Source organism: Podarcis erhardii (genome assembly GCF_964252035.2).
Source record: "Podarcis erhardii genome assembly, chromosome: 1".
Taxonomy (NCBI): domain Eukaryota; kingdom Metazoa; phylum Chordata; class Lepidosauria; order Squamata; family Lacertidae; genus Podarcis; species Podarcis erhardii.
The window spans coordinates 17,469,185-17,497,181 of record NC_138497.1 but is presented as its reverse complement, the minus strand read 5'-3'; the positions used below and the strand labels follow the sequence as shown (position 1 = coordinate 17,497,181).

At 43.5% G+C, this 27,997-nt stretch overlaps 1 protein-coding gene across 3 annotated transcripts in view; it reads left to right on the top strand.

The window, feature by feature from the left end:
- The window catches only part of WDR25 (WD repeat domain 25), a 97,178-nt gene that overhangs the window by 36,726 nt on the left and 32,455 nt on the right, over positions 1–27,997 (top strand). For all 3 annotated transcript variants that reach the window (XR_014156713.1, XM_081862518.1, XM_081862517.1), the window contains exon 3: positions 23,839–23,986. Coding sequence is in view for 2 of the 3 variants with exons in the window: in XM_081862518.1 (XP_081718644.1) it covers positions 23,839–23,986 (148 nt within the window). In the remaining variant the exon portion in view is untranslated. The remainder of the gene's footprint in view (positions 1–23,838; positions 23,987–27,997) is intronic.

The following is a 27,997-nucleotide window of genomic DNA, read 5'->3' as shown; positions in this document are numbered from 1 at the left end:
CACTCGGTTTAATAGGTGCGAATAAAGACAGCGGTGGGACTCTGCCCCCTTGGTGCTCACACTGCCATTAGGTTCTGATATCTGAAGATCCCTATTATCAAGATCAGGACCCATCAACAGAATGGAATCTGAAAGCTTCTGCAGTGCCACGATCTCTTCCTGTTAGAGAATCAGATTCTGTGGCTTGATCTGTTGTGATTTTGGGACTGATGGGTTTTTCTGCTCTAATGAGGGTTGTTGAACTGGATTGATCCCTGACTCTTTATATGCAGTTTCTCTACATTTCCCCCCAAGCTAAGAACTAGGAGAATCTCACCTTCTGGCATTTCCCTTAAGATAGTGATGCCTTACTGAGAAGGCAGGGATGGAGCATTCCCTGGCTGCTAAAGGCTACCGTATTTTCAGCTGGGCAAAGGGCCATTGAGGGGGCGACTGCTTCGCCTTCTGCTAATGTGACAACAATTGCAATTCTAGGTGATCTGATGAGTGATATTGGGTGATGGGGAGAAAGGGTGATTATCTCTTTCTCTTTCTCCATTAAGCTGCCCACAATTTTAGCATTAGTAGGATATAGTGTATCTATGAGATCCCAAATTAGCAATTGTTTAAACTATTTAATCACCCTAGAAACTTTTCCCTACGAACATTAGAGACAGAAATATAAGTACCCTATTAATTGCAGGCAGTTTCCATTCCAGTCTTTAAATGGTGGTGGTGGTGGGGTTTTGAAACCCTCCATTATTAGCTTTACTTTTAAATCAAATTAAAAGTAATATAAACTGAATAAGAGCAGCAGAGGGATTATTTATTAAAGCGCCTTGTTCATTTTATGTATTAGCAGCTATTCCCTAAGGCTTGAATTACTTAGGGATGGAATAGTTTGTAGCCACTTGCAGCATAATGAAATAGAGCATTTAAATTCAGTGCAGAACTTCCTTCATTGCACACAGAGTCCCGGGTTTTGCTTTAGTGACCTTGGTTTTTAATTTTCTTTCTTTCGTTTTCTCTCTCTCCCCACCCCCCCAGTTGATGCTTATGCCTCTTGTCTTGCATCCTCTATTATAGTTAAGAGGATATGCTGTACTTCTTCACTGAATTGTCAGATTTGCTCATTGTTTGGGGGAAAAGGAAAGCAAGTTAGATATGGTTCAGCTTCCTTATTTAAGTTTAAATGAACTTGCCAGAGCAGGCTTTTCTTCTTCTTTTTTTAATCTGCTGAAAACACATGGGCCAGCCTTTCCTGACATTTCTCTTAAGGCAGTGTTGGGGGACACACTGACTAATATTGTTTTGCTGGGCTTACACAGCTTCCAAGCACGCTTGCGGAAATGTTAGCTCATCATAAACTTAGCAGAATTAAAGTTAATTATTTTGTGGTTCTGAAGCAATTGTTATCTTCTGGAAAAAGGATTTATAGAAGTGTCATAGCAAGCAAAGAAAATTGGGAAGAATTGCATATGACAACCCCATATTTTTCAGTGAATTTTTTAAAGGAAAGAGAACATGGAAAAAGCTACACCAAGGTTATTGTACCCCGAATGCAAACAATTTACCTAAAAACACACATGCAAGATTTTTTAAAAAAACATTTTATAGGTATGATCTTCTTATACTTCATAAATTGTTTAAACCAGTTTCCCAAACTTGGGTCTCCCGCTGTTTTTGGACTACAGTCCCCAGCATTCCTGACCACTGGTCTTGCTAGCTAGGGACAATGGGAGTGGTAGTCCAAAAACAGCGGGAGACCCAAGTTTGGGAAACACTGGTTTAAACCAATAAGCCATTCCAGCTGTTTCTGTGAGACTCAAAGGTCTTGTCCATCTTGACACTCTAGAGCAGGGGTAGCCAACGTAGTACCTTCTAGATAATTGTTGGACTACAGCTCACATCATCCCTGACTATTGGCCATTTTAGCTGTGGTTGATGGGAGCTGGAGTCCAGCCACATCTGGAAGGCATTCTGTTGAATGCCGTGCTCTAGAACCTCTCAAAGCTTCATAGAAATTTGCCTTCCACGAGGTCAGACTATTATGTATTCTGAGCTCTCCAAGGTCTCCTATAACCTGCTACTTGAGCCTTTTATATTGGGAGCTAGGAGGGACTGAGTAAGGGGACTCAGGTGGTGCTGTGGTCTAAACCACTGAGCCTCTTGGTATTGCCGATCAGAAGGTCGGTGGTTCGAATCCCTGCAATGGGGTGAGCTCCCGTTGCTTGGTCCCAGCTCCTGCCAACCTAGCAGTTCAAAAGCACGCCAAAAAGTGCAAGTAGATAAATAGGTACCACTCCAGCGGGAAGGTAAAATGCCGTTTCTGTGCGCTGCTCTGGTCTCAGTGTTCTGTTGTGCCAGAAGTGGTTTAGTCATGCTGGCCACATGACCTGGAAAAACTGTCTGTGGACAAATGCCGGCTCCCTTGGCCTGTAAAGCGAGATGAGCACCGCAACCCCAGAGTCGTCTGCGACTGGACTTAACTGTCAGGGGTCCTTTGCCTTTACCTCTAGGAGGGACTGAAACTACTTTTTACGCAGAGGAAAACCTGCTCCTTGATCTTAGGAACCATCATGCAAACATTAGTTTGTGGCATCTTAAGAAGTGTCTGAATGCATAGTGAACAAACAGCTTTTCAAAAGATGTAGAACAATTTGTTCCATAACTGTGAATGGTATTTTCCCCAGTCTACCACCATGTAAAATAATTGTTATTTTCACGATTTGACATATGGCACCTTGTATCAGGCCTTCACTTCTCTGCCCTGCTAAGTCATCAATAAATCACCAGTTACATAGACTTGCTTCCTAAGTGGTAGATGCCTGCCTCCCCCCCCCCCCATTGTCCAATGCATGCATCTCTCAGAGGAATATTCTTGGCAGATATGATGGCTGGGGTATTGAATGTAAAATGAATGTCAATTTATGTTAAGCAGTCATGATAAATATATAGAACCTCCTGAGATGGCTCAGTTTGCAGTTGCTGCAGAAAAAAGCTGAATTGCGCATTTTCTGCAAGCAAATGTGGTGAACTGCCAAGAGGATTTGCTGTCTTAACAGTCTGTGTATAAGCTTCCTATTTTAAGGATTGTATTAGTAGTTCGGTTTGCTCTTTTAGCAGCCCAGAATGATTACTGTAATGACTTTTGTTTGAGTGGCAAGCTATTTATTGGAAGGAAGGAAGGGGGATATGGGGCAAGGGTCCACAAATCCACTAGCTGTGCTTATCATGGTGAGAGTTAATCACTCTCCACTGGCAAGTCGTGGGAGGAGCCACCGCCTTCCTCTCATTCATGGAGCTAGAGAGAGAGAAGATTCTCATCCTTGCAGCTGTACAGTGGTACCTCAGGTTACATATGCTTCAGGTTACAGACTCCACTAACCCAGAAATAGTACCTCGGGTTAAGAACTTTGCTTCAGGATGAGAACAGAAATTGCGCAGCGGCGGGAGGCCCCATTAGCTAAAGTGGTGCTGCAGGTTAAGAACAGTTTCAGGTTAAGAATTGACCTCCTGAATGAATTAAGTTTGTAACCAGAGGTACCACTGTATTGTCCTCCCTATGTTTTCCAAGTGCCTTGGAAACGCGGTGAGACCAGCCAAAACCTAGCCTTTTTCTTGAGCTCGGGAGCTGGAGACTGGTCATTCCAGAAGTTTTGTTGCTGTTAATCTGCAGGTATAGCACAACTGTGGGGATGATAAGCTCAGCAGAAGGGAGACAGACTTGTGGACTGTTTTCACACGAGTGCATGTCTAGTTTCTCCAGGCAAATGCCCTCTCTGCCCCAGGTTTGAAAGAGGGATTTCAAAGCACGTTCTTTGCCAATTACAGATAGGTAGCCGTGTTGGTCTGCCATGGTCAAAACAAAATAAAAAAATTCCTTCCAGTAGCACCTTAAAGACCAACTGAGTTAGTTCTAGGTATGAGCTTTCGTGTGCATGCACACTTCTTCAGATACAGAAAAGGAAGCGGAGCTGGCTTTGCCATTTCCAATTTTTGTGAGCTTCATTCTACCAGAGTTCCCACGCCCCGTATTCCAGCAGATCCTGCATGACTCCTGCTATAACCACCGCTATAGTGTTGTTGTTGAAATCTCTGTTTAGTGCACAGTGTTCTCCAGCTTGTAATGCTCAACTTTATTACCGTTTGAGTTCCATTTCCCCGAAGTGCTTCTCCTGCTCAGAATGGTAAATGAGATTATTTTTACTGCAATAACATTGCAAAAACATGACCCTTATTTTCTATTCCCTGTACAGAACCCCTGCCTGGTTATTTTTCATTTTGACCAATGCAGTCTTCTTCTCTCTGGTCTCCTAATGTCTTGCCGCTCATGTCCATCTTGTGCTGTGCTGTCAAAATTATTCACCTGATTCATTGCTCTGACTGTGTGGCACCCCCTTTCTTAAATCCCTGCACTGCTTCCTGTCCACTGTTGGATCCTGCAGAAGCTTCTTGTCTTTAACTTCAAAACTTTACTTGGCTTTCCTCACCCATCCATTAGTTCTTGGACCTTATATCCAGATATAGATGACATTATTCCACTGTTAATTATTTTGAGCTTCCACGATCTGCATTCAGTAGACTACGTGCCCAAAGTCAACTTCTTTCGAAATGCATGGTCGGATGTTCCTCAGCGTTAACCCCTAATTTCCAGTGCAACTTTTTAGTACCATCAGTTCGTAAACAGTAACATTATGAAAAAGAAGAGAACTCATGGAAACCAGAGAAGCCTTTTCTGAATTATCACTGATAACGGAATGATCACATTTTCTGAATTAGCATTTTTCAGAAGTGACATAGGCTCAGCTTAGAAAACTTAACATTTTAAGATATGGGCAAGACAGGGTGGTGTTGTAAGTGTAGGGTTCAGAGTACGTGGGCAGATAATGGGCACTAGAGCAGCAGGTAATGTGGGGCTCAGGTGATTTAGGTAAAGGTAAAGATATGCCTGACTGTTAGGTCCAGTCATGGACGACTCTGGGGTTGCGGTGCTCATCTCACTTTATTGGCCAAGGGAGCCGGCGTAAGGCTTCCCTGTGGCAGGGTCTTCTGAGGGTGGATGTTCTACTTTGTGTGTGTGTAAAAGGTAAAGGTAAAGGTACCCCTGACCATCAGGTCCAGTCATGGACGACTTTGGGGTTGTGGCGCTCATCTCGCTTTATAGGCCAAGGGAGCTGGCGTTTGTCCGCAGACAGCTTCCAGGTCATGTGGCCAGCATGACTAAGCCGCTTCTGGCAAACCAGAGCAGCGCATGGAAACACTGTTTACCTTCCTGATGGAGTGGTACCTATTTATCTACTTGCACTTTGATGTGCTTTCTGCTAGGTTGGCAGGAGCTGGGACTGAGCAATGGGAGCTTACCCCATCACGGGAATTCGAAGCGCTGACCTTCTGGTCGGCAAGCCCAAGAGGCTTTGTGGTTTAGACCACAGCGCCACCCGCGTCAGGTGATTTAGAAATTGGCAAATGTAAGATAACTTTGGTTCAGGGGGAGTAGTGACTGGTGTTTTTTTGGTTTTTTTGGGTTTTTTTACGAAAAAGACTGAAACAGTCACCAGGGAAGAGTAAAATGGTCCTTTTACCTTTGTTGTGGTGGTTTAGTCGTTTAGTCGTGTCTGACTCTTCGTGACCCCATGGACTAGAGCACGCCAGGCACTCCTGTCTTCCACTGCCTCCCGCAGTTTGGTCAAACTCATGCTGGTAGCTTCGAGAACACTGTCCAACCATCTCGTCCTCTGCCGTCCCCTTCTCCTTGTGCTCTCGATCTTTCCCAACATTAGGGTCTTTCCCAGGGAGTCTTCTCTTCTCATGAGTTGGCCAAAGTATTGGAGGCTCAGCTTCACAATCTGTCCTTCCAGTGAGCATTCAGGGCTGATTTCCTTAAGAATGGATCGGTTTGATCTTCTTGCAGTCCATGGGACTCTCAAGAGTCTCCTCCAGTACCATAATTCAAAAGCATCAATTCTTCGGCGATCAGCCTTCTTTATGGTCCAGCTCTCACTTCCATACATCAAGACTGGGAAAACCATACCTTTAACTATATGGACCTTTGTTGGCAAGGTGATGTCTCTACTTTTTAAGATGCTGTCTAGGTTTGTCATTGCTTTTCTCCCAAGAAGCAGGCGTCTTTTAATTTTGTGACTGCTGTCACCATCTGCAGTGATCATGGAGCCCAAGAAAGTAAAATCTCTCACTGCCTCCATTTCTTCCCCTTCTATTTGCCAGGAGTTGATGGGCCTAGTGGCCATGATCTTTGTTTTTTTGATGTTGAGCTTCAGACCATATTTTGTGCTCTCCTCTTTCACCTTCATTCACCTTTTACCTTACCTGTTGCCAAATCAATTGGTTCATGCAGACAAATGGTGCTTTGCCGAATGGCCTTATGTGTGACAGTTTGCACCAATGCTAACCTGTACCAGTGGATAAGATTTTGAAGTAGCAGCACTAAGCTTTAAAGAAGGCTCAGTTATAAATTCTGTTACGCACCAATGCATCCAATTTAGGTCAGGTTGGGAACTTTCCAACCTGGTGTCAAAGCTCAAACTTTGCTAGCCTAGACTTGCTGTTTAGTCATGCTATACAAGACAAGGCTGCTCATCCCTCTCCTTCCAGTATCCATGGCGATTGCCTTCTGGGCTCATTTCAAATTTGTGATGATAACACCCGGCATCCCCAAGAGATGGACTCAATCCTTATACAGTCTTTAAGATTGGCTAGGGATGCTTCCCCTTGATTTCCAACCAAGTCAGAACCTGTGTGACTTTCAGAAGAAGTACAAGGCTGAAAATGAATAATTAGGACAATCAGCACATTGTTAAGCTAAGGGTACCTTTCCAATTAAGTACATAAATTGCAGATGTTTTCATAGGTGTTGGTGGGTGGTGGTATTGTTTTGTTTGTTACTATGTTATGCATTTTTTTGGTTTTTATATTGTAAACCACCCTGTGATCCTCTGATGAAGTGGTGGTATAAAAATATAATAATGATAATGATAATGATGATGATGATGATAATAATAATAATAATAATAATAATAATTGTGCTTGGAGCACTTGGAGTTCTTTGGCTGCAATATCCTTTTTTCAAAAACGCTCCCACCGCAAAATGATTCTGGACAAAGCCATACCTGCAGAGTAGATTTATTGTGTTTGGAATTACCTTGGTATTTCTTCTGAAAGCAATCCATTGCGCTTTGTTAACAGGTAACACAGCTTTCCGTTTGAGGAAGGCCAAACTTAACAAATACTTATATGTACCAGCTGAAACCTAATCTATATTAGAAATCTCTATATAAGATTTCAGTCTTTTCTCTGTAATGTTGCCCACTGCCTAGATGTCTGAAACGGGTTGTGGGGGGTGGGAATCACTGAAGCTGAATGTTCTGTGCTTCAGCTGAGACAAACAAATGTTATATATATGTGTGTGTGTGTATGTGGTGCCACTGATGCATTATGATGTGGTAATGATTTTTAGTGGCAGAAAGACTGCTGGCTCTGTACATTTGAAGTTGATTTGTGCTTTCAATTTAAGCTTGCTGAGAGATTTTTCCCTTTGTTGAGTTTCAGGTTAGGTTAAGACTGATGAATTATTAGATACTTTAGTTTCCCAGAACAGATGGCCAACAGCAAGCATTTTAAGTTTAATAGTTGTATTAATTAAAGCTTCACTCCAAACACTGCAGTTGTCACATGAATCAGGAAGTATGGTTTGTCCTGTACTGGAGATCCTTATGAAATCCTTGTTTGTTTGGTATTTAGACTTAAAGATGTGGAGCCTTTTTGCTTGTGAAGTTTTATATGAATGAATTCCTTCCCTTTAAAGAGCAGCACAGCTCCATTTCGGGATTTGGAAAACAGCTTTATTCTGCTGAATTAAATTGGGCTTCCGAACAAGTGTGGTTCAGAGTTGTTTAATCAGTAAGCCACTTAGAGACCTGGGTGATCCTTGAACACTTGGAGGTTGGGGGTGGGGTCAGTGGTTGCAGCCCCAACCACCCATTCCTTAGTCCGTTTACACCCAAATAAAATTTGAAGATTTTACTTCCTGATGCGTCAGCTTAAAAAGCAAGAGAAAAAAAAGGAAAAAACCTAGGATTTCCCCTTGTCTCCTTCTGTTATTATGTATTAAATGTCAGGAGCTCATCCTACTCTTGAGTAGGACCCTGGCAGAGACACATGCCCGACTGGCATGTTGCCTCTCTCCTGGTTGATCGTTTGGGAGCTTCAAAAGATTTCTTCTGCCCGAACATCACAGCGACCGATGCCACCAGACATCGGCACACTTAGGGATCCGCAGAGTTTGCGCATCATGCGTAACAGACCTCAGCAACTCAGCATTTTGGCTAATGTGCTTTATTTACATATAAACACACACACAGCACTGCAACAGGGCTCCCTCTCTCTCTAGCATCAGACAGCAAAGAGAGTAAACAAAGGACAATAGTCCCACTTCACGGAACACAGTAACACAAACATCCTGTCTCCGTCACTTCCCACTCTGTGGAGTCAAAACATATACCGTCATGTGAAAGACAACAATCCCATGACTGCAGTCGCGGAGCAGGGAATTCTAACATTAAACCCCTGATATCCATGCTTTATTGCTTGATGTAGTTCCCACATTTTCTTTCCGCAGGGTTTCCTTTTCAGTCCAACACCAGCGATCTTGAAGTCTTGCCAAAACAAAAGTGTTGGGAATTGCGAAAAGCTTAAATTAAGTAAACCTAGAGCCTACAAATCTTGTTGGTGTAAAACCAAAGGTGGGAGAGCTGCTGTACTTTGGGATGGATGCACCCCAAGGGCACCCCTCTACATCCCACCCTTCCTCTGCTGCAGCTCATCTTGGGGGGGGGGGAAGCATTCTGTTTGAGGTAACCGAAGGCTTTTCTCAAGCCTGAAGGCAGCCTAGGATGTGTTGGGCAGAGGGGAGAATTACATTTGGAGAGGGAAGGGTTAACCTAATAGCTGTTGTAGGAGGTAACACTGTCTGTGTTTATCTGGATCGTGTCCCTCCGTAGGTCTGCGTAGATAGATAGATAGACAGATAGATAAATAAGCTTTACCAAGAGATCAAGGTAAAAGTCAGATCCAGTAGAATTAATTTGAGCCTTGAAAAGCTGGAAGAGGAAGTGGGGAAGAGTGTCACGCTTCTAGCTTTCTCCTTCAGCTTCATGTACTTTTCATGACCGAGGGGGCAGGGAGTGGAGAGAGCTTGAAGTCTTTGTGGGCACCAGGGGAAGTCCTCAGGGGCACCATTGCACTCACGGGCAGCGCCTTGGTGACCCCTGGACTACATTTAGGGGTGACTTATCCATTAAGCCCAGATTGGTTCGGCTGAGCAAAAAACTATGCAGAAAATAAACATCACAAGATTGTATTGTGAGCACTTCATTAAAAACGACAGCTACTCTCTTTTCTGTATGCTTGCTTCCACGGCAGCCTCACACTCGCTCCAGTGCTGGGAAAATAGGGAGATGTTTGTAACACCCCAATTCTCACAGCAAGGGAAAGCACCTGAGCTTGTTCTCTACCTTGCTACTGCACATTCCGGAAGGTTTCTCTCCTTGCGCCCCCACTGCCCACTTGTACTTGTTTATCTTGCCTAAATATCATTTAGCCTATCCTATAACAATTTAGGAATTTAGGAATTTATCATCTACTTCTGCTTCATTGACTAGGCAAAAGCCTTTGACTGTGTCGACCACAGCATACTATGGCAAGTTCTTAAAGAAATGGGAGTGCCTGATCATCTCATCTGTCTCCTGAGAAATCTCTATGTGGGACAAGAAGCTACAGTTAGAACTGGATATGGAACAACTGATTGGTTCAAAATTGGGAAAGGAGTATGACAAGGCTGTATATTGTCTCCCTGCTTATTTAACTTATATGCAGAATTCAGCATGCGAAAGGCTGGGCTGGATGAATCCCAAGCCGGAATTAAGATTGCCGGAAGAAATATCAACAACCTCAGATATGCAGATGGAACAACCTTGATGGCAGAAAGTGAGGAGGAATTAAAGAACCTTTTAATGAGGGTGAAAGAGGTGAACGCAAAATATGGTCTGAAGCTCAACATCAAAAAAACGAAGATCATGGCCACTGGGCCCATCACCTCCTGGCAAACAGAAGGGGAAGAAATGGAGGCAGTGAGAGATTTTACTTTCTTGGGCTCCATGATCACTGCAGATGGTGACAGCAGCCACAAAATTAAAAGACGCCTGCTTCTTGGGAGAAAAGCAATGACAAACCTAGACAGCATCTTAAAAGCAGAGACATCACCTTGCCAACAAAGGTCCGTATAGTAAAAGCCATGGTTTTCCCAGTAGTGATGTATGGAAGTGAAAGCTGGACCATAAAGAAGGCTGATCGCCAAAGAACTGATGCTTTTGAATTATGGTGCTGGAGGAGACTCTTGAGAGTCCCATGGACTGCAAGAAGATCAAACCGATCCATTCTTAAGGAAATCAGCCCTGAGTGCTCACTGGAAGGACAGATCGTGAAGCTGAGGCTCCAATACTTTGGCCACCTCATGAGAAAAGAAGACTCCCTGGAAAAGACCCTGATATTGGGAAAGATGGAGGGCACAAGGAGAAGGGGACTACAGAGGACGAGATGGTTGGAATGTGTTCTCGAAGCTACCAGCATGAGTTTGACCAAACTGCGGGAGGCAGTGGAAGACAGAAGTGCCTGGCGTGCTCTGGTCCATGGGGTCACGAACAGTCGGACAAGACTAAACGACTAAACAACAATGTAACAATTTAGAGTATAAGAGAATGTTTGCTGCTGTTGCTGCACACTATGTTTACAGTAGTTTGTAGGGCATGAAATGGTGGCTGCATGGTACCCTAGTGTTTGTGTGCAAGCATGCAGATGATTTTACATAGATCACCAACATGGTGCCCACAGGTGCACATGAACTCTCAGAGCTGCTTTCCTTCACCCCTGCAGGCTTCCCCCCTAAAGAGGGCACCTTTAGCCAACAGACTTTCCCCCAAGCCTACTTGTGATATAGGAGACTATTTTGGGCAAGCTACAGTTGTGGTGTTCACAACAGTTTCTCAATTTCTCAGCTTATGCTCACAGGTCCCAAAAGGTTAGCAACATGAATCTGAGATTTCTAATCCCTGCAGTATAAATAAGGTTGCTTTCCTAAATTTCACTTGTTCAGAAGTTTTTGCTTCAAAGTTCTAGTTACCAAAGTCATACATTCGCATCTCAAGAATGAGCACCTTCAATATTTCCTTTAAACTGCTCTGTTGGAGTTTCTTTATTCGCTAACATTTTAGTATATTCAGTTTTGATCATAGAAATATCCCACTAACTTTTATTTTGTCTCTGGGCCATTGAATTATCCCACTATAATATCCTGTATGTGCTTTGCTTTTAACTGATTTGACCTATTTAATGTTCTTCACTGCATGGATAAAATTGAGTACATGGAGGTTTTTCCTTTTTCTTTTTTTAACTCTCTTAGCCTTTCGCAGCACACTGTGAGGGAAGCAACTTCTGAAATAACTGCATTATTGTTGCCTTAAAAAAAAAGTACTGTTAAAAAATTAAACAACTGTTTGCAATTGCAAATGTTAACTGTTTCTTTTCCTGTAAAAATGATCATTCAGTTGGCAGCCTGAAATGCATATATTTTAAGCTGTTAACTTTATCCAATCTGTGTTTTCAGAGAATAAAAAGGCAAGCCAAGTTGTTTTTAAAACTAGCAAAAAAACTAGTCTTGAATTTTTTATATATATATTCAACTTTGGAATTCTAGGACGTATTGTATGATATGACAAGGTTTGTTCTATGGCTTGTCGGAGAGAGCTAAAACACAACCACTGGTCTGGACTACACACAAAGTCTACACACATGGCTTAGCTCAGTGCTGCAATAAAGTGACAGAAGATCTCTCCAGGAGCTCAAACATTTGCTTGTTGCCACTGTGCCATGGGCTGGCTAAGTGTTACATTGTGTAGATGAAAACAGTGTATGTATGCAAGTATTGCAGGCACTTCCAACTCACAAGAGAATGTGATCTGCTCCTAGTATAAAAGAAATGGCAGTGATCTACCTATTGTCATTGGAGGGAGGATGAGCGTGCCTTTTTGTCGGGGTGTGTGTGCCAAGAGTTGAGCTTTTTTTTAAGGGGGGAGTACCCTGAGTTTTTGAGCTTTTTGGAGTGGAAATCCTTAAGTTGATGAGCTTTTTTTGGGGGGGGGGTGCCTTAAGTTGTTGAGCTTTTATGGAGCGGGGATGACAATAAAACAATCTCCTGAAAGTACAGCGCTGACAATGGCACACAGCGCTAAAGCCAACATTGCTTCCGCTTGCCACCTTGACCTGCGCTCAATGCTACTGCACAGCCGGTGGAAGAAACTAGGGGGTGGCAACATTACTTGCTGATGAACGACTGCGATCAACCAAGATCACCCGGCAATCTACAGTACCTGTCGATTGCGGTCGACCAGTTGGACATGTCTGCAGTAGAGTATACAGTGGTACCTTGGGTTACATATGCTTCAGGTTACATACACTTCAGGTTACAGACTCTGCTAACCCAGAAATAGTACCTCGGGTTAAGAACTTTGCTTCAGGATGAGAACAGAAATCATTCTCCGGCAGTGCGGCAGCAGCAAGAGGCCCCATTAGCTAAAGTGGTGCTTCAGGTTAAGAACGATTTCAGGTTAAGAACGGACCTCTGGAACGAATTAAGTACTTAACCTGAGGTACCACTGTATAGTGAATCCTATCCTATCCTAGGCTTTCTGTCTCCTTCCTTATCATGTATATTTTTCAGACCTGCAGCCACACAAAAGTCCACAGATGTGCCCTCACAGATGTGCTCCTTCCAGGCGAGCAAGATGCATTTTCAGGGTTTCCAGCCAAGAAAAAGGGCACAACGCAGAGCCCAGTGGCCTGGGGAGTGAGGGCCAAAGAATGGGAGCTGGACGGTCATGTTTGAATTCAGACATAGAATCATAGAATCATAGAGTTGGAAGAGACCACAAGGGCCATCGAGTCCAACCCCCTGCCAAGCAGGAAACACCATCAGAGCACTCCTGACATATGGTTGTCAAGCCTCTGCTTAAAGACCTCCAAAGAAGGAGACTCCACCACACTCCTTGGCAGCAAATTCCACTGTCGAACAGCTCTTACTGTCAGGAAGTTCTTCCTAATGTTTAGGTGGAATCTTTTTTCTTGTAGTTTGGAACCATTGCTCCGTGTCCGCTTCTCTGGAGCAGCAGAAAACAACCTTTCTCCCTCCTCTATGTGACATCCTTTTATATATTTGAACATGGCTATCATATCACCCCTTAACCTCCTCTTCTCCAGGCTAAACATGCCCAGCTCCCTTAGCCGTTCTTCATAAGGCATCGTTTCCAGGCCTTTGACCATTTTGGTTGCCCTCCTCTGGACACGTTCCAGTTTGTCAGTGTCCTTCTTGAACTGTGGTGCCCAGAACTGGACACAGTACTCCAGGTGAGGTCTGACCAGAGCAGAATACAGTGGCACTATTACTTCCCTTGATCTAGATGCAATACTCCTATTGATGCAGCCCAGAATTGCATTGGCTTTTTTAGCTGCCGCGTCACACTGTTGGCTCATGTCAAGTTTGTGGTCAACCAAGACTCCTAGATCCTTTTCACATGTACTGCTCTCAAGCCAGGTGTCACCCATCTTGTATTTGTGCCTCTCATTTTTTTTGCCCAAGTGCAATACTTTACATTTCTCCCTATTAAAATTCATCTTGTTTGTTTTGGCCCAGTTCTCTAATCTGTCAAGGTCGTTTTGAAGTGTGATCCTGTCCTCTGGGGTGTTAGCCACCCCTCCCAGTTTGGTGTCATCTGCAAATTTGATCAGGATGCCCTTGAGTCCATCATCCAAGTCGTTGATAAAGATGTTGAATAAGACCGGGCCCAAGACAGAACCCTGTGGCACCCTACTAGTCACTCTTCTCCAGGATGAAGAGGAACCATTGATGAGCACCCTTTGGGTTCGGTCAGTCAGCCAGTTACAAATCCACTGAGTGGTAGCATAGTCAAGACCGCATTTTACCAGCTTCTTTACAAGAATATCATGGGGCACCTTGTCAAATGCCTTGCTGAAATCAAGGTAGGCTACATCCACTGCGTTCCCTTCATCTACCAGGCTTGTAGTAATGGGGGACTTCAATTACCCGGATATGAGGTTCCCTACCCTTTGCCTGCCATGAGCTGGCTATCATAAAAGTTTTTGCTAAGGCACTGCACTTAAAACCTGTCCCCAGGTGGTAGATTTCACTGAGATTTGTTGCATGTGCCTCACTCAGCAGCCACAGATAATTTTCTGTTGCCGACAGTTATTAAAGCACTCGCATCCTGCATTCCAGTTCCGCAAGGTGGCTACCACTATTATTAAAACTACAAATCTAGAAACAATAAAAAATTCAAAACGGCAACTAACATGATTTGATCAGCAGCACCAAAAACCCCAATCAGGAATTTTTTTTAAAAAAGACTTTAAAATGCTTTCCTTGTGATCAGATGCATTTGTTGGTTTACAGCTGATATGTGGAGAAGGAATTGAAGTTTGTTTGAATTAGCTTACGGAAAGTCAGGCATGACAGACGGCTGAGCCAGACCAGAGTTTGGTGATGCAGTTCCTCCTGAAATTCCACCAGAGTGCCCGGGCCTCTCTCTGATTGGCTACAAAGTCAGCTCGTCACAGAAGGGGGAGGAGCAGCACCTTGGGAGGGAGAATAAAAGGAGCAGTTTCTGAGAGAGAGAGTTAGAGAGGGCTAAGTAAAAAAAAAATAAAAAAAAATCCTTCCAGTAGCACCTTAAAGACCAACTAAGTTAGTTCTTGGTATGAGCTTTCGTGTGCATGCACACTTCTTCAGATACCACTGTATCTGAAGAAGGTACCACTGTATCTGAAGAAGTGTGCATGCACACGAAAGCTCATACCAAGAACTAACTTAGTTGGTCTTTAAGGTGCTACTGGAAGGAATTTTTTTATTTTGTTTTGACTATGGCAGACCAACACGGCTACCTATCTGTAACTAGAGAGGGCTAAGGTTCAGGTTATGAGATAGGGCTTGATTTAAGAGGAGAGATGGGGCTGGATTTGAGAAGATGGATAGGGCTTGTTTTGAGATGGGAGTTAAGGAGTGAGGTAGGGAGTCGGATAGGATCTGACTGAGGGAGAACTGGTTCTGAGTTCAGTTAAACATCCAAACTGAGGTGAATATTCATAGCGAGAGGACAGAGACTTGCAGCTTAGATAGGGTCTGGGAAATGTAGACAGACAGGAGCGTCCCCTGGGTCTGTTATGAAATTTTGGAATACCTCAGGAGTGAGATTGTTAAGTGAGTGGGTAACTGGGGGAAAGTGCCCCTCGCTCATGAACCAGGGTAATAAATCTGTGAAGGAAGCTGTGCTGCAATAAAGATATTTAACGGAGCCACCTGTCATAGCTAAGTAACAGAAACTGATTTAAGCATCTTACCAACTGATTAATAGTGACTGGAGTTTAAGAAGAGCTGTGCCTATACTAGTGTATTTAAGCCCGTGACATCTTTTTTGCCCACTTCTAGTAATAACTAGAATAAGTTCTCTTTGCCCACTTCTAGTAATAAACTAGAATAAGTTCTCTTTGTTGAAAACACTTTTCTTGTTTGTTTGATCAACTCCTGCCTGGGACTCTAAATCATAAATTTTCCCCTCACACAAGCCGCCCCTCCCCCCAGACATCCCATGGTAAATTTGCAAAACTTCCTATTAATTGGTTGACAATGAGGATTGTGCACTGTATTTAATAGGGGGCAGTTAGCGGGGCAAATCTGCCGCATTATTAATTGGTGATAGGTGGTTGGATCCGCTACATCAGGCACCCTTTGGTTTTAAATAGAATATGAGCTTGCAGGTGCTGGAAATACAAATGGAAAGCAGCAGGGCTGGGTGGGGTGGGGGAGGGACAAGTGATGGCAATCTCTGATCTGTCTCGACAGACTAGAACACATTCATCAATTGCCTTTATATCCTGCCTTTCCTCCAAGGAGCTCAAGGTAGTGGACATGGTTCTCTCACATTTTATCCTCACTGCAGCCTTCTGCGGTAGGCTGTGTGGAGCCCAGGGTAGTTCAGTGAGCTTCATGTCTGAATAAGATTTTGAACCCGGGTCTTCCCATTCCTGTTGCTGATGCCATAACTACTGCACCAGTTTCATATCAAGATACAGTCTTGCATGTGTTTCAGCCTGTGCCAGTCATTATCCGACTCCTGTTTAGCACAGGAACCTCTGGTGTGGTTTCTTGGCAAGTGTGAATCTTGTTTAGACTCTGACCCTGAGCACCGCGCTGGCCTCTTGGCGTCCCCATGCCGATCAGCAGATTACCTTTCTGTGTATCTTTTGCTACATACCCTTTATCATTATAATTGGCTTCTGAAGGGTGTTTCATCTAATCTCTTTGACAATCGCAAACGCCATTGATTACCTTTAAGTCTGAAGAAAAAGAGAACTTGCCTTTTATTGCTCAGTTGCCTCTGAGGCCAACACAGGGCAAGCTCTTTTAAGAGTATGGAGTAAATATACTGGTGTCAGACCAATTACGGTAAATGAGGCTTCTGCAACCTGGGGCCCTCCAGATGCCCCAGCCAGCCTGGCCAACATTCAGGGGTGATGGGAGTTGTAGTCTAACAATATCTGGACGGCACCAGGTTGTGGGTGGGCAGTTTAAAGCCTTGTCTATTGGGGCCCAGAGACAAACAGTGTTGTGAAAGCCAGCCAGCTCAACCAGCATCTGCTCTGCATGCAGAAGGTTCAGTCCTCGGCATCTCCAAGTAGAGCCAGAAACCCTGGGGAGCCACTGCCAGTCAGTGCAGACAGTACTGAGCTAGTTGCACCAGTGGCCTGACTCTGTATAAGGTAACTGTTGGGAAACTGTGTACGTGCAGCTACTCACACAAGTCAATTAAGGTTTTGCAGACATCCAGAAGGTCATGTCTTCCTGGTGATAACAGAGACATGGAGACAGCTCCCTGATTGGTCAAGCTCTCTCAAGGGAGTGATAATTAATGGCCTACTAACTGGAATGTGTTGGTTTGTAGTTCAGAGTTCAGTAGTTCAGATGTTCTGTGTCAGTGTAGGAGTTCTGAATCGTGTATGAGAGAGCTAGCTAAAGATCTGTGTTCTGTTCCTGTAAATAGTCCACTGTATATAATAAACACCTAACTACAAGTTCCTGGTTCCTGCTTTGTCTATCCTGTCTGCAGCCAAGTTGCCAATTGCTTCTGTGGATTCTGCGTGTACTCTGCTAGGTCTGGCTAAGGTCCTGCAACTAGTCGGAAAGTTGCGAAACACCAAATAGGTTTGCGAAACACCAATAGTAACTTCTTATGCTCCTATGAAATTATATCTTCCTCCTGTGTCAGCGGCGCCGACTCACTGGCTTCAAAAAAGAGAGGAAGGCAGCTGAGTGAAGAGGAGAGGTTTGGTGTGCAGAGAGAGCTATCAGAGCAGACAGATGATTCATAAGCAGGATTGGGCCTTCTGACGGATAGTGGAGCCCATCCCTTGGCAGAGGAGAAGCAATTAGGTCTTGAGGAGTGAGAAAATGAGCATGGTCTGAACGAATCTTATGTGCTCTGTAGAGAATATCTCATGCAGTCTTGAACTTTGTGACTTTCTTATATGGTCAGTTTTTAATGGGATATTTGTTTGTCTACTTTGAAAGAACAGAGAAAAGTGTGCAGCACAGCCTCCCCCCTCTCTTATACACACACACACACACACACACACACACACACACAAATACACTTCTTGCGAAAATTGCCTTTTTATAGTTAATCGTTTAAGTACACCAAATATCTTCTAAGTAATTTACAGCCTGTCTTTTCAACTTTACTCAACCGTCAGCTCTCTCAAAAACTCCCCTTTTCCAGATTCTACCTGGGTATGATTTACTCTTTATTAGTCTAGTAAAATGTGACAGGATCATCAAGTCTTTCTGAAGAGTTATTTCCAACAGCATTTTTTAACACTTCTCTGCAAATAGGGCAAAATAAACTATATTGACAGCGTGACTTGCCTTGAATCTATTCTCAAAGACTTTGCAATACCTGATTGCTCAATATAGCATCTTTTTGAAGGTACAGAAATAGAGCAAAGGCCCATCAGTTGCCATGTCAAAGAATGATTTTTGTGTCCTAAGAAAGAATTAAGTTGCACCATGGGGAGCCCAAATTGAAGTTGTGTTGATTCATTGAGACAGCATGCAGTCAGGGTCTGGTTCATGCAGTTTCCTGCTCAGCACATACCCTCTTAGCATTCCCCAGAGATGTGCATGTGTGATAAAAAATAAGGCATGATTCAGACATTCAGAGATTTGATGGGGACTAATTTCTATGGTTATCTGCCAACCCCCCAAGCTACTGGATCACAGAAAATTACTCTTGGCCAATACACTTTGGTGTTTGGATTATATGATGTGTTTGTCCATGACAGCCTCTCCCAACCCTATGCTGAGTGTTGTGTATGTGCCACAGAAGTTCAGTTAAGCGCTTAAGTTCACCACAGGAAACAACTGTGTAGCAGAGATAGCTTTTACTTAGCACACACACACACACACACACACACACACTATAGATGCACACTACAGTTGCTGCAAGAAGTCTTCACTCTCTGAGCCCAGAGAGGGTTCCAGCTTATAAAATTCTTGCTGGGACAAAGTCTACACAGCAAGCACAAAACCCAGTTGCTAACAAAGTCCTGCAACTGCTAAAATTCTCTCAATCCAGAAATCTTGCAGGTTGTACAACTTTTCTCAGATAAGCTCTTCTCAAAGTCTTCCACACTTTCACAAGATTGTTCCAACAATCTCCACATCTCCAAAAGATTCTCCTGTACTTCCCAACAATGGATGCTGTAACTTGAGCCTTGTCTACCCAATGCTACATGCTACTTTGCCCAGCAACTCAGATAAGACAGTCACAAGACACCTGTAGTTATACTTTTCTTAACGCCCCATTCCTTTCAGATGTTTTAGACTACAACTCCCACCATCCCAGCCAGCAAGCTGGTGTAGACTGGTTCTCCCCAATAATTCAGGAATTTGAACACTAATTTATTAGGTATGCTAACTCTGATAGTAAGTTTAAGGTGACCTGAAAAACCAATTGTACTACGCAGCTTGAAAGCTAAATAGCCAAAAAGTGATCAAAAACCAAGTAGAAGATAGTAATCCTGCATGTTAATCCAACATTTTTATTGCCATGGGATATTAGCATTACGCTCTTAATACAAAACAGTAAATCAACATAATGTCTCGTAAAGAGACCCATTAGCATGTTAGCTGGGTGTTACTGTTCTGATAAACTTTAAAGATATATTTGTTATTAAAATGTGCTAAAAATAATGACTATAAAGCTGATAACTTTTGATTAATGGGATATCTTGATTATCCTGAAACCCAAAGTATAATTACAAGTTGTAATTCCCACCGTCTTTCAACTGTTGTGGAAATTAAATCTCTTATTATTTCCGACCTTTATTACAATGATTTGTTATTGTTGTCTTATATGGACTAGCCAGATTGGGGGAACCTGTGGCTCTACAGATTTCCCCATCAACCACAGCCAAAATGGCCAATGGTCAATGGACTTTCCATACCTCTAAGGATGGATGGATCAGTCTATTTGTGCTCTGTGTCACTTTTGCATGTGTTCATTCGTAATTCTGTTCCATTCCCTTTCCACATTCATTTGCAGTTTATAAAAAATATGTATGAAGGTTTTCAAAGTACCATATTTTTCGCTCTATAACACGCACCCGACCATAACACGCACGTAGTTTTTAGAGGAGGAAAATCCGTAGGCATGCCACCTCTAGGCATTCCCTCCATAACACGCACAGACATTTCCCCTTACTTTCTAGGAGGAAAAAAGTGAGTGTTATGGTGCAAAAAATACGGTATTTCTTATCAAAATTAAAATAGGCATTTCTAAATGTATTTTATCGAAGCAAGCATTTCTAAACATATTTTATCTCAAAGTATGCATTTTAAAACATATTCCTGCTTTTTGTTGAGCTGAGAACTTGTTGTTTAGTCGTTTAGTCGTGTCCGACTCTTCGTGACCCCTGGACCAGAGCACGCCAGGCACTCCTGTCCTCCACTGCCTCCCGCAGTTTGGTCAGATTCATGTTTGTAGCTTCCAGAACACTGTCTAACCATCTCATCCTCTGTCGTCCCCTTCTTCTTGTGCCCTCCATCTTTCCCAACGTCAGGGTCTTTTCCAGGGAGTCTTCTCTTCTCATGAGGTGGCCAAAGTATTGGAGCCTCAGCTTCACGATCTGTCCTTCCAGTGAGCACTCAGGGCTGATTTCCTTAAGAATGGATATGTTTGATCTTCTTGCAGTCCATAGGACTCTCAAGAGTCTCCTCCAGCACCATAATTCAAAAGTCTGATCGCCAAAGAATTGATGCTTTTGAATTATGGTGCGGGAGGAGCTGAGAACTACACTGCAACATTTGCTTAAGTGTGATATCCAATGGGCAGCACTGTTGTGATCTGTGCACCATTGTGAAATGCGCAGATCAAGTCAGTTCTTATTGAAGTTTGCAAAGGTCTGTTTCCTCCAGCCTTCCTATATGCTTCTGATAGCAATTCACTTCATGGGAGCCTGTCTTAACTCTTGAACACTGTGGTTTGCAAACCAACCACTTGGATTCAGACCTACACAGACTGATTGTGACCATCTGATTTTCACTAAAGTAAAGCTAGGCTGAGATCTAAACCAAACACATACGTGGTTTAGGAGCGAGGGGCACCCTGTAAATAAAAGATGTCCTCTAAAAACTCTGCTGGTTTCACTGATGCCTTATATATATAAAACTAATGCCTTGCTATGTGTGAATATGTAGAATCTTACTTCCAATTTCAGTCCACAGAGTCACCGTCGTAATTCCATAGCAAAGTTATTTAATAGTAAGGGCATCAGGCAACTACTAAAGCTGCATTGCTTTTGTGGAGATGAAATATAAAGTATAGATGGCTGATAAGTGATAAGATTGTTTCTTGAACTAGCTGAGGATGATAAATGTGGCAACAGAAATCTTTCATGATCAGTTCCAGCGTTTTCAGGAAATTTTCAGGAAATTGTGCCTGCCACACACTAATTTATTGCCTTTAATATAGTTTCAGAATGCAAGGTTCTCTCCTTTTACTTTAACTCCAGTCTTGCAAGCTAGTGTAGACAAGATGTTTGGAGGACTTAACCTGTCCAAATTTGAAATACAAGTTTAAACTGCTGTTGCCCACAGAAGAAGACAAGGTGCTTGGAGGCCTGAGGCCAATTATTTGGATTCCCTTGACTCTTGCCCCTTGTGACCAGTGAAACCTGCCTGGTCCAGGTTATGTGTGCTCTTCAGAACTTATATGGAGGGCACCATATTGGTGAACCCTGCTCTACACTGGTTCTGGGTGATGGGCTGCTTCCTGAAGTGTGGAAGGAAATGTTATTTCATCCATATTTTCATCCAGCTCTGGAGCCAAGTGAGGATTCCCAGGTAAGATCCTCCCTCTATTGTGTGGGCAGGTAATCCCTCCCCTACCTGGCCTGGTCTCCTTGGCAACGCTTCCCCCAAGTGGGATTGGACAACTGACTGAGGTAGGCGGAGACCTCCAGGTATCCCACCTGAGGGAAGGCAAAGCCAAGCCTATGCTGATGGAGCCGCTCCAGATCTAGGGGCTGCGCGCGTCCACGCAAAAGGCGCCCCCCGTTTTAAGCGGGGAGCGGTCATTTCATCCATATTCTGAAATATTTGAATAATTGCAGGTTGGTCTCAAATTAGCCACTCCCTCTTTAATTTTAATTTTTTTTAAAAAAGCAAGGTGAATAAGTTGGCTGTGGTGTGACTGCTTAATGAATTCCAGTGTGGGATAGACTTCCTGGAACATGCCAGCTGGGCTTTAGGGAAGGTGTCAGTACAGAGACAGCATTGCTTTACCTCTTTGGCGATCTGCATTTGGAGATGGACAGAGGGCATGTAACCGTGTTCAGTCTTTTCAATCTCAGCATTTGACATGCTTTGCTACCTAATCCTTCTAAACTGTCTGAGATTGATGGGAAATGGGGATGATGCTAATAATATACTGGCTGGGATCCTAACTAGTGCTCCATGAATGAAGGGCTCCTTTTGTACACGGAGGAACCTGGAGTCCAGTGGAGGCATTTTTCACTGACCCACCCTTCCCCATGCAGACCCCCACATTGCCCCTCAGTATCCTCAAGACCCTGGAACAGATTTCAAGGGGGCAAAGGGGGGAAGGAGTGAAAAATGCCCCCCCTTCTGCTGGTCTGGTTTGTGGAATCACACCCATGGGATGCAGCCACCAGTGGAACCTTAGTTAGCATCCAAGCCATAGTTCTGTCAAAATGTGCATCCGTGTGGCACAGTGTGTATGTTCTCATGTATTTCTTTTTATATTTATATGCCACCTTTGCAACAAGGAGGCCAAGGTGGCGTACATAGTTCTCTTCCCCATTTTATCCTCACAACAACCCAGTGAGGTAGATTAGGCGAAGAGATAGCAAGTGGTCCAGGGTCACCCAGTGAGCTTTGTTGCTGGCGGGGATTGGAACCCTGGTCCCCTCGGGTCTTAGCCCAGCACTCGAATCACTGCACCCCACTAGTGCTCCCTTGTGTTTGGGTGCAGGCAAACACAGGGCTGCACAAAAGGCTCTTTCACGAATACTGCTGCATAAGTATGTTGTTGTTGTTTAGCCGTTTAGTCGTGTCCGACTCTTCGTGACCCCATGGACCAGAGCATGCCAGGCACTCCTGTCTTCCACTGCCTCCCGCAGTTTAGTCAAACTCATGCTGGTAGCTTCAAGAACACTGTCCAACCATCTCATCCTCTGTCGTCCCCTTCTCCTTGTGCCCTCCATCTTTCCCAACATCAGGGTCTTTTCCAGGGAGTCTTCTCTTCTCATGAGGTGGCCAAAGTATTGGCGCCTCAGCTTCAGGATCTGTCCTTCCAGTGAGCATTCAGGGCTGATTTCCTTAAGAATGGATCGGTTTGATCTTCTTGCAGTCCATGGGACTCTCAAGAGTCTCCTCCAGCACCATAATTCAAATCTGAATAAGAGCTGTTTGACAGTGGAGTGGTCTCCCTTGGGAGGTTGTGGACACTCTTTCCTTGGAGGTTTCTAAGCAGAGGCTGGAAGGCCATAAGTCATGGATGCTTTAGCTGAGATTTCTATTGCAGGGGGTTGGACGAGATGACCCAGGGGTCTCTTACAATTCTACAATGCTATGACTCTAAGACCTGTTTCTAGTGCTAATTGAATGTGGTTATCTACCCCTTTATGTATGTGCTCCAGATAGGAACTACATCTAGCTTTGTCATCCTTGTATGTTTTGTGCAGTTGTAGCCCAGGAGAGGAATTTCTCTGTATAGAATTTCCTCCTCACAGAGACTCATCTGGCACCTTCATTCCTGCATTGCAGGGGGTTGGACCAGATGGCCCTTGCTGTCCCTTCCAAATCTATGATTTTGTTGCTGTTGTTGTTGATAGATTTCCTTCTGCAGAATAGCCCCGTGCCCTCCTGGTTGCCAGATATTCTATGGCTCTGAATAACGTTCCATCTTGAATGGTGTGTGGAGGCCATTTCCCACTTCCCGTTATAAACACAGCTAATGTGGCTGCTTCACTTCCGAGCAGTTTCTTCATTTTAGGCGTTTTTATTCCAAGATGCAAAAGTGTTGCTTCCTAATGATACTCTCAAAGAGCTCTTAAAGTGACCGATAAGAAGCCACTGCTTGGCCCTAGCTGCAGTTGGTCGGCTCATCTTTTTTAAAGTTCATTATATTTTCCTTTTAGGTTTGGGATGCTGTGGATCGGGGCCGTTGCTTGAAAACATACCTTTGCCACACCTGTGCCGTTCGAGCTGCCCAGTGGACCCCCTGTGGGAGAGCTGTTCTCAGCGGAGGGTTTGATTCTATGCTTCATTTAACCGATATTGAAACAGGTAAATCTTAATATAGGTATGTGTTTTGGCTTTCATGTGAAATACTATTTTCATACTACATGGAACATTCTGGGGCTTAAAATGTTATTTTAAAAGCTATTCAGGTCCTTAGAAAGTTTAGTTAATTTTAGTCAGTTTTAGTATTTTAACTTTTGTATGTTTTAAAGTAGAGTCGCCAACCTTTCTTGATTTTACTGTTTTATCTTCTATAAACTGCTTTCAGGTTTTTTAAAATCAAGTGGTGAATAAATTTTATGAATGAATAAGTAAAACACGGGGAAAAGGGCCAAACTACACATGGCAGTAGTAAATGCATATTTGCATCTGAGGTGCACCTTTTAAAAAATGCAAATTGAATCAGCTTTTTATTGGCTGGGTGGGGGGGAAGGTGAAATGTTAATTAATTGGATCAGAACAGTTTTGAAAGGGAAATTTCACCATTTTCTTCAGTCTTCGTTCCAAAGAAATTCCCTCCTCTGAAGCTAGCTGCATTGGGTGGTAATTTCCCTTAAGCACTAGTGAGTATCCTCTGCCTTCAGAGCAAATTGCAGCTTCAGAAGACAAATTTTCTTTGAGACATTAGCAAGAGAGGAAAGAGTTAAATTCCCTCTCCACATGCTTTGATTCTTTTAATTATCTGGCCCCCACCCCACCTCAGCTGCTGCAATCTGCATTTTTTTTCCTAACCCCCCTCCCCCCATATTGGATGCTAAGACACATTTACTGCTATGTCTAGTTTGGCCCTAAGTTGTACTGAAATCAATAGGTCTTGCTTCCAAACAAGACTGTTAAGGACGGCCATTTAAGCGTTTAATTACTTCATCAATCTGTTTTTCTAGGAGGCCTTTTCTAACTTTCTGTTGTTTGTTTGTTTAGTTACTTCCAGTGGTTTTTAAACTAATTCCTCCCATGCAAGCTTCTGTTACATTAATGCTGGAGTTGCTCTGTCCCAACTCCTAGCAGTTCAAAAGCAGGCCTGTGCGCAAGTAGATAAAGAGGTACCGCTGTGGCGGGAAGGTTTCCGTGTGCTCAGGTTTCCGTCACAGTGTTCCATTGCACCATAAGTGGTTTAGTCATGCTGGCCACATGACCTGGTAAGCTGTCTGTGGACAAACGCCGGCTCCCTTGGCCTGAAGGTGAGATGAGTGATGCACCACAAGGTCGCCTTTGACTGGACTTAACCGTCCAGGGGTCCTGTACCTTTTTAATGCTGGAGTGCAGGGGCATGGTGGCAATTCAAACTAAAGGATGGCTAGTAAGCCATGTTAATATTATGTGGCCCCCTAATAGTACCTTTATATCACAGGGCTGTGTGTAGATGTTTGAATTTTAAAAAGGGTAGGAATTTCTCTTGATTTCTTTTAGAAACCAGCCATGAAACGAGCCAAAATGAAGATTGCCTGAACATAAATTTTCAGCGTATGCAGTGATAATCAATTCCTTCAGTTTTGTTATGGCATGTGTTTTTAATACTTGCAGCTCCAAGGGCATACCATACTCCGAATATAAAATCCATTAAAACTTACGTTGGAGTATTCACATTTCTGGGTTAATCAAGCTTTCATATTACCACTTACGAGTTTTATGGATCCGCTTTGCTTGTAGTTCAGTGGGAGAGCGAGTAATGTACCGAAACTTTCTTTTCAGACAAGCCCATTTCTGCATTGTGTCTTTGGGTCATTTTCCTTCTCGCAATCGCATTTCTCTGGTATTTTCTTTCTCGCCGTCATTATAGCGCAACGCCAATTGTAACTGAAGCTAATGGACTGCGTTCCCCGTGCTCGGAGCAGTATACCCGGTGGCTTCTGGTGTTAGTGGATGCTGGAGACAAAAATAAAAAATTGGCAGCTACTTTTCTAAGCCGTATGGCCTTTATCTGCACGTAAAGCATCAAGTGTCATACAAATTTGTTTTTGTACATGCCCTTCAGGAAGCACAGTGCACTTTATTATGTAAGATATGAAGTCAATTTAAGGCTGTTGTTACGTGAATTAACAAGCAAATTGGCACATGTGGAGAATTAGTTCCTTGGGTGGGCTCTAGGCAGATTTTTGAGCCATCATCATCATCAATATTATTATTATTGTTGTTATTATTATTATTATTATTAATAATAATATTTGCACCCCACCCATCTGACTGGGTTGCCCCAGACACTCCGAGTGGTTTCCAGCATATACAAAAACATAATAAAACATTAAACATTAAAAGCTTCCTGATACAGGACTGATACTTCCTAATAATACTACTACTACTAATAATAATAATAATTTTTTATTTATATCCCGCCCTCCCCAGCCGAAGCTGGGGTCAGATACAGGACAGATGAGATGTGTGCATGGGTATTCCTATCTAAAGGTTGTAAAGATAGGCCAAGAATAATAATAGAATCATTGAATTATAGAGCTGGAAGGGACCCTGAGGATGATCTAGTCCAACCCCCTGCAATGCTGGAATATGCAGCTGTCCCACACGCGGATCGAACCTGCAACCTTGGTGCTATCAGCACCATGCTCTAATCAACTGAGCTATCCCTTCTGACTAAAGAGAATAAAGACTTATTTGCTGCTGCCCTAAAGGGTAGGATTAGATCTAATGGGTTTAAGTTACGGGAGGGCAGATTTCAGTTGAACATTAGCAGACGCTTGTTAATGGTAAAAGCAGTTTGTCAGTGGAAGCAATAACTTGGGGTGGTGGCCAGGGAGGTCTTGAAGCAGAGGCTGGGCAGCCATCTCATGGGGCTGCTCTAGGTTTGGATTTTATGCATAGAAGAGGAAGTTGGACAAGCTTGCCTACAAGGCTCTATCAAACTATTATCATCCTGCCTGGAAAGGGACAACTATAGCACAGTGGTAGATCACATAAAGTAGATGCACCATAAAGAAGGCTGATCGCCGAAGAATTGATGCTTTTGAATTATGGTGCTGGAGGAGACTCTTGAGAGTCCCATGGACTGCAAGAAGATCAAACCGATCCATTCTTAAGTGCTCACTGGAAGGACAGATCGTGAAGCTGAGGCTCCGATACTTTGGCCACCTCATGAGAAGAGAAGACTCCCTGGAAAAGACCCTGATGTTGGGAAAGATGGAGGGCACAAGAAGAAGGGGACGACAGAAGACGAGATGGTTGGACAGTGTTCTCGAATCTACAAACATGAGTCTGACCAAACTGCGGGAGGCAGTGGAAGACAGGAGTGCCTGGCGTTCTCTGGTCCATGGGGTCACAAAGAGTCGGACACGACTAAACGACTAAACAACAACAACAACAGATCACATGCACTGCATGCAAAATGCTCCGGGTTCAACCCCAGACAACTCCAGATAAGGCAGGGAACGACTTCTGCCTGAAACCTTGGAAGAGTTGTTGCCAGTCAGTGTTGACAATACTGAGCTGGGTAGACCAACTGACTGATTTGATCTAGGGCAGCTTTCTAAATCACTGGGTAAGTAAGACTGCTCCGAGGTTCTGTAAGATAGGCAGGTGAGAATAAGTGGTGCTCGGAATCAACCCCGCCTGAAGAAGCAGCTTTCAACGTGATATTAAAATGTTTATATTTAAACAGGCATTTCAATTCATTGGCTTTTGACTGAATTTTACAAGATGGTTCTGTTTTATATAGCTTGGGAATTTTTCAGTGTATTATCATGCATCTGTTATGACTGTGTGTGTGTAAGAGAGAAAGACACAGAAGCAGGTTCAAACAACACAGCCAGTTTATTCTGAACACCTCCCTTTTTCCTTTCTTGTTTATTGTTACTCTGCATTTCTCACCGATACGTCAGTAGCGCTTTCAGTAAAAGAAAAAATCAGAACAAAAACAACCCAGCTTGTTACTGGAATCCAAATTGGGTGCATTCTCACTTGAAAAACATGAAGCCAGCTGTACAGATTAGAGCAGCCTTATTTCACTGAACCGTTCATTCACCTCTCTCCATCGCTCTTCACCAGTGCGGAGCTTATTTCAGCGTTTGATTAACTTCGCTTAGATGTCTTCCATCCACGGCGTCATGA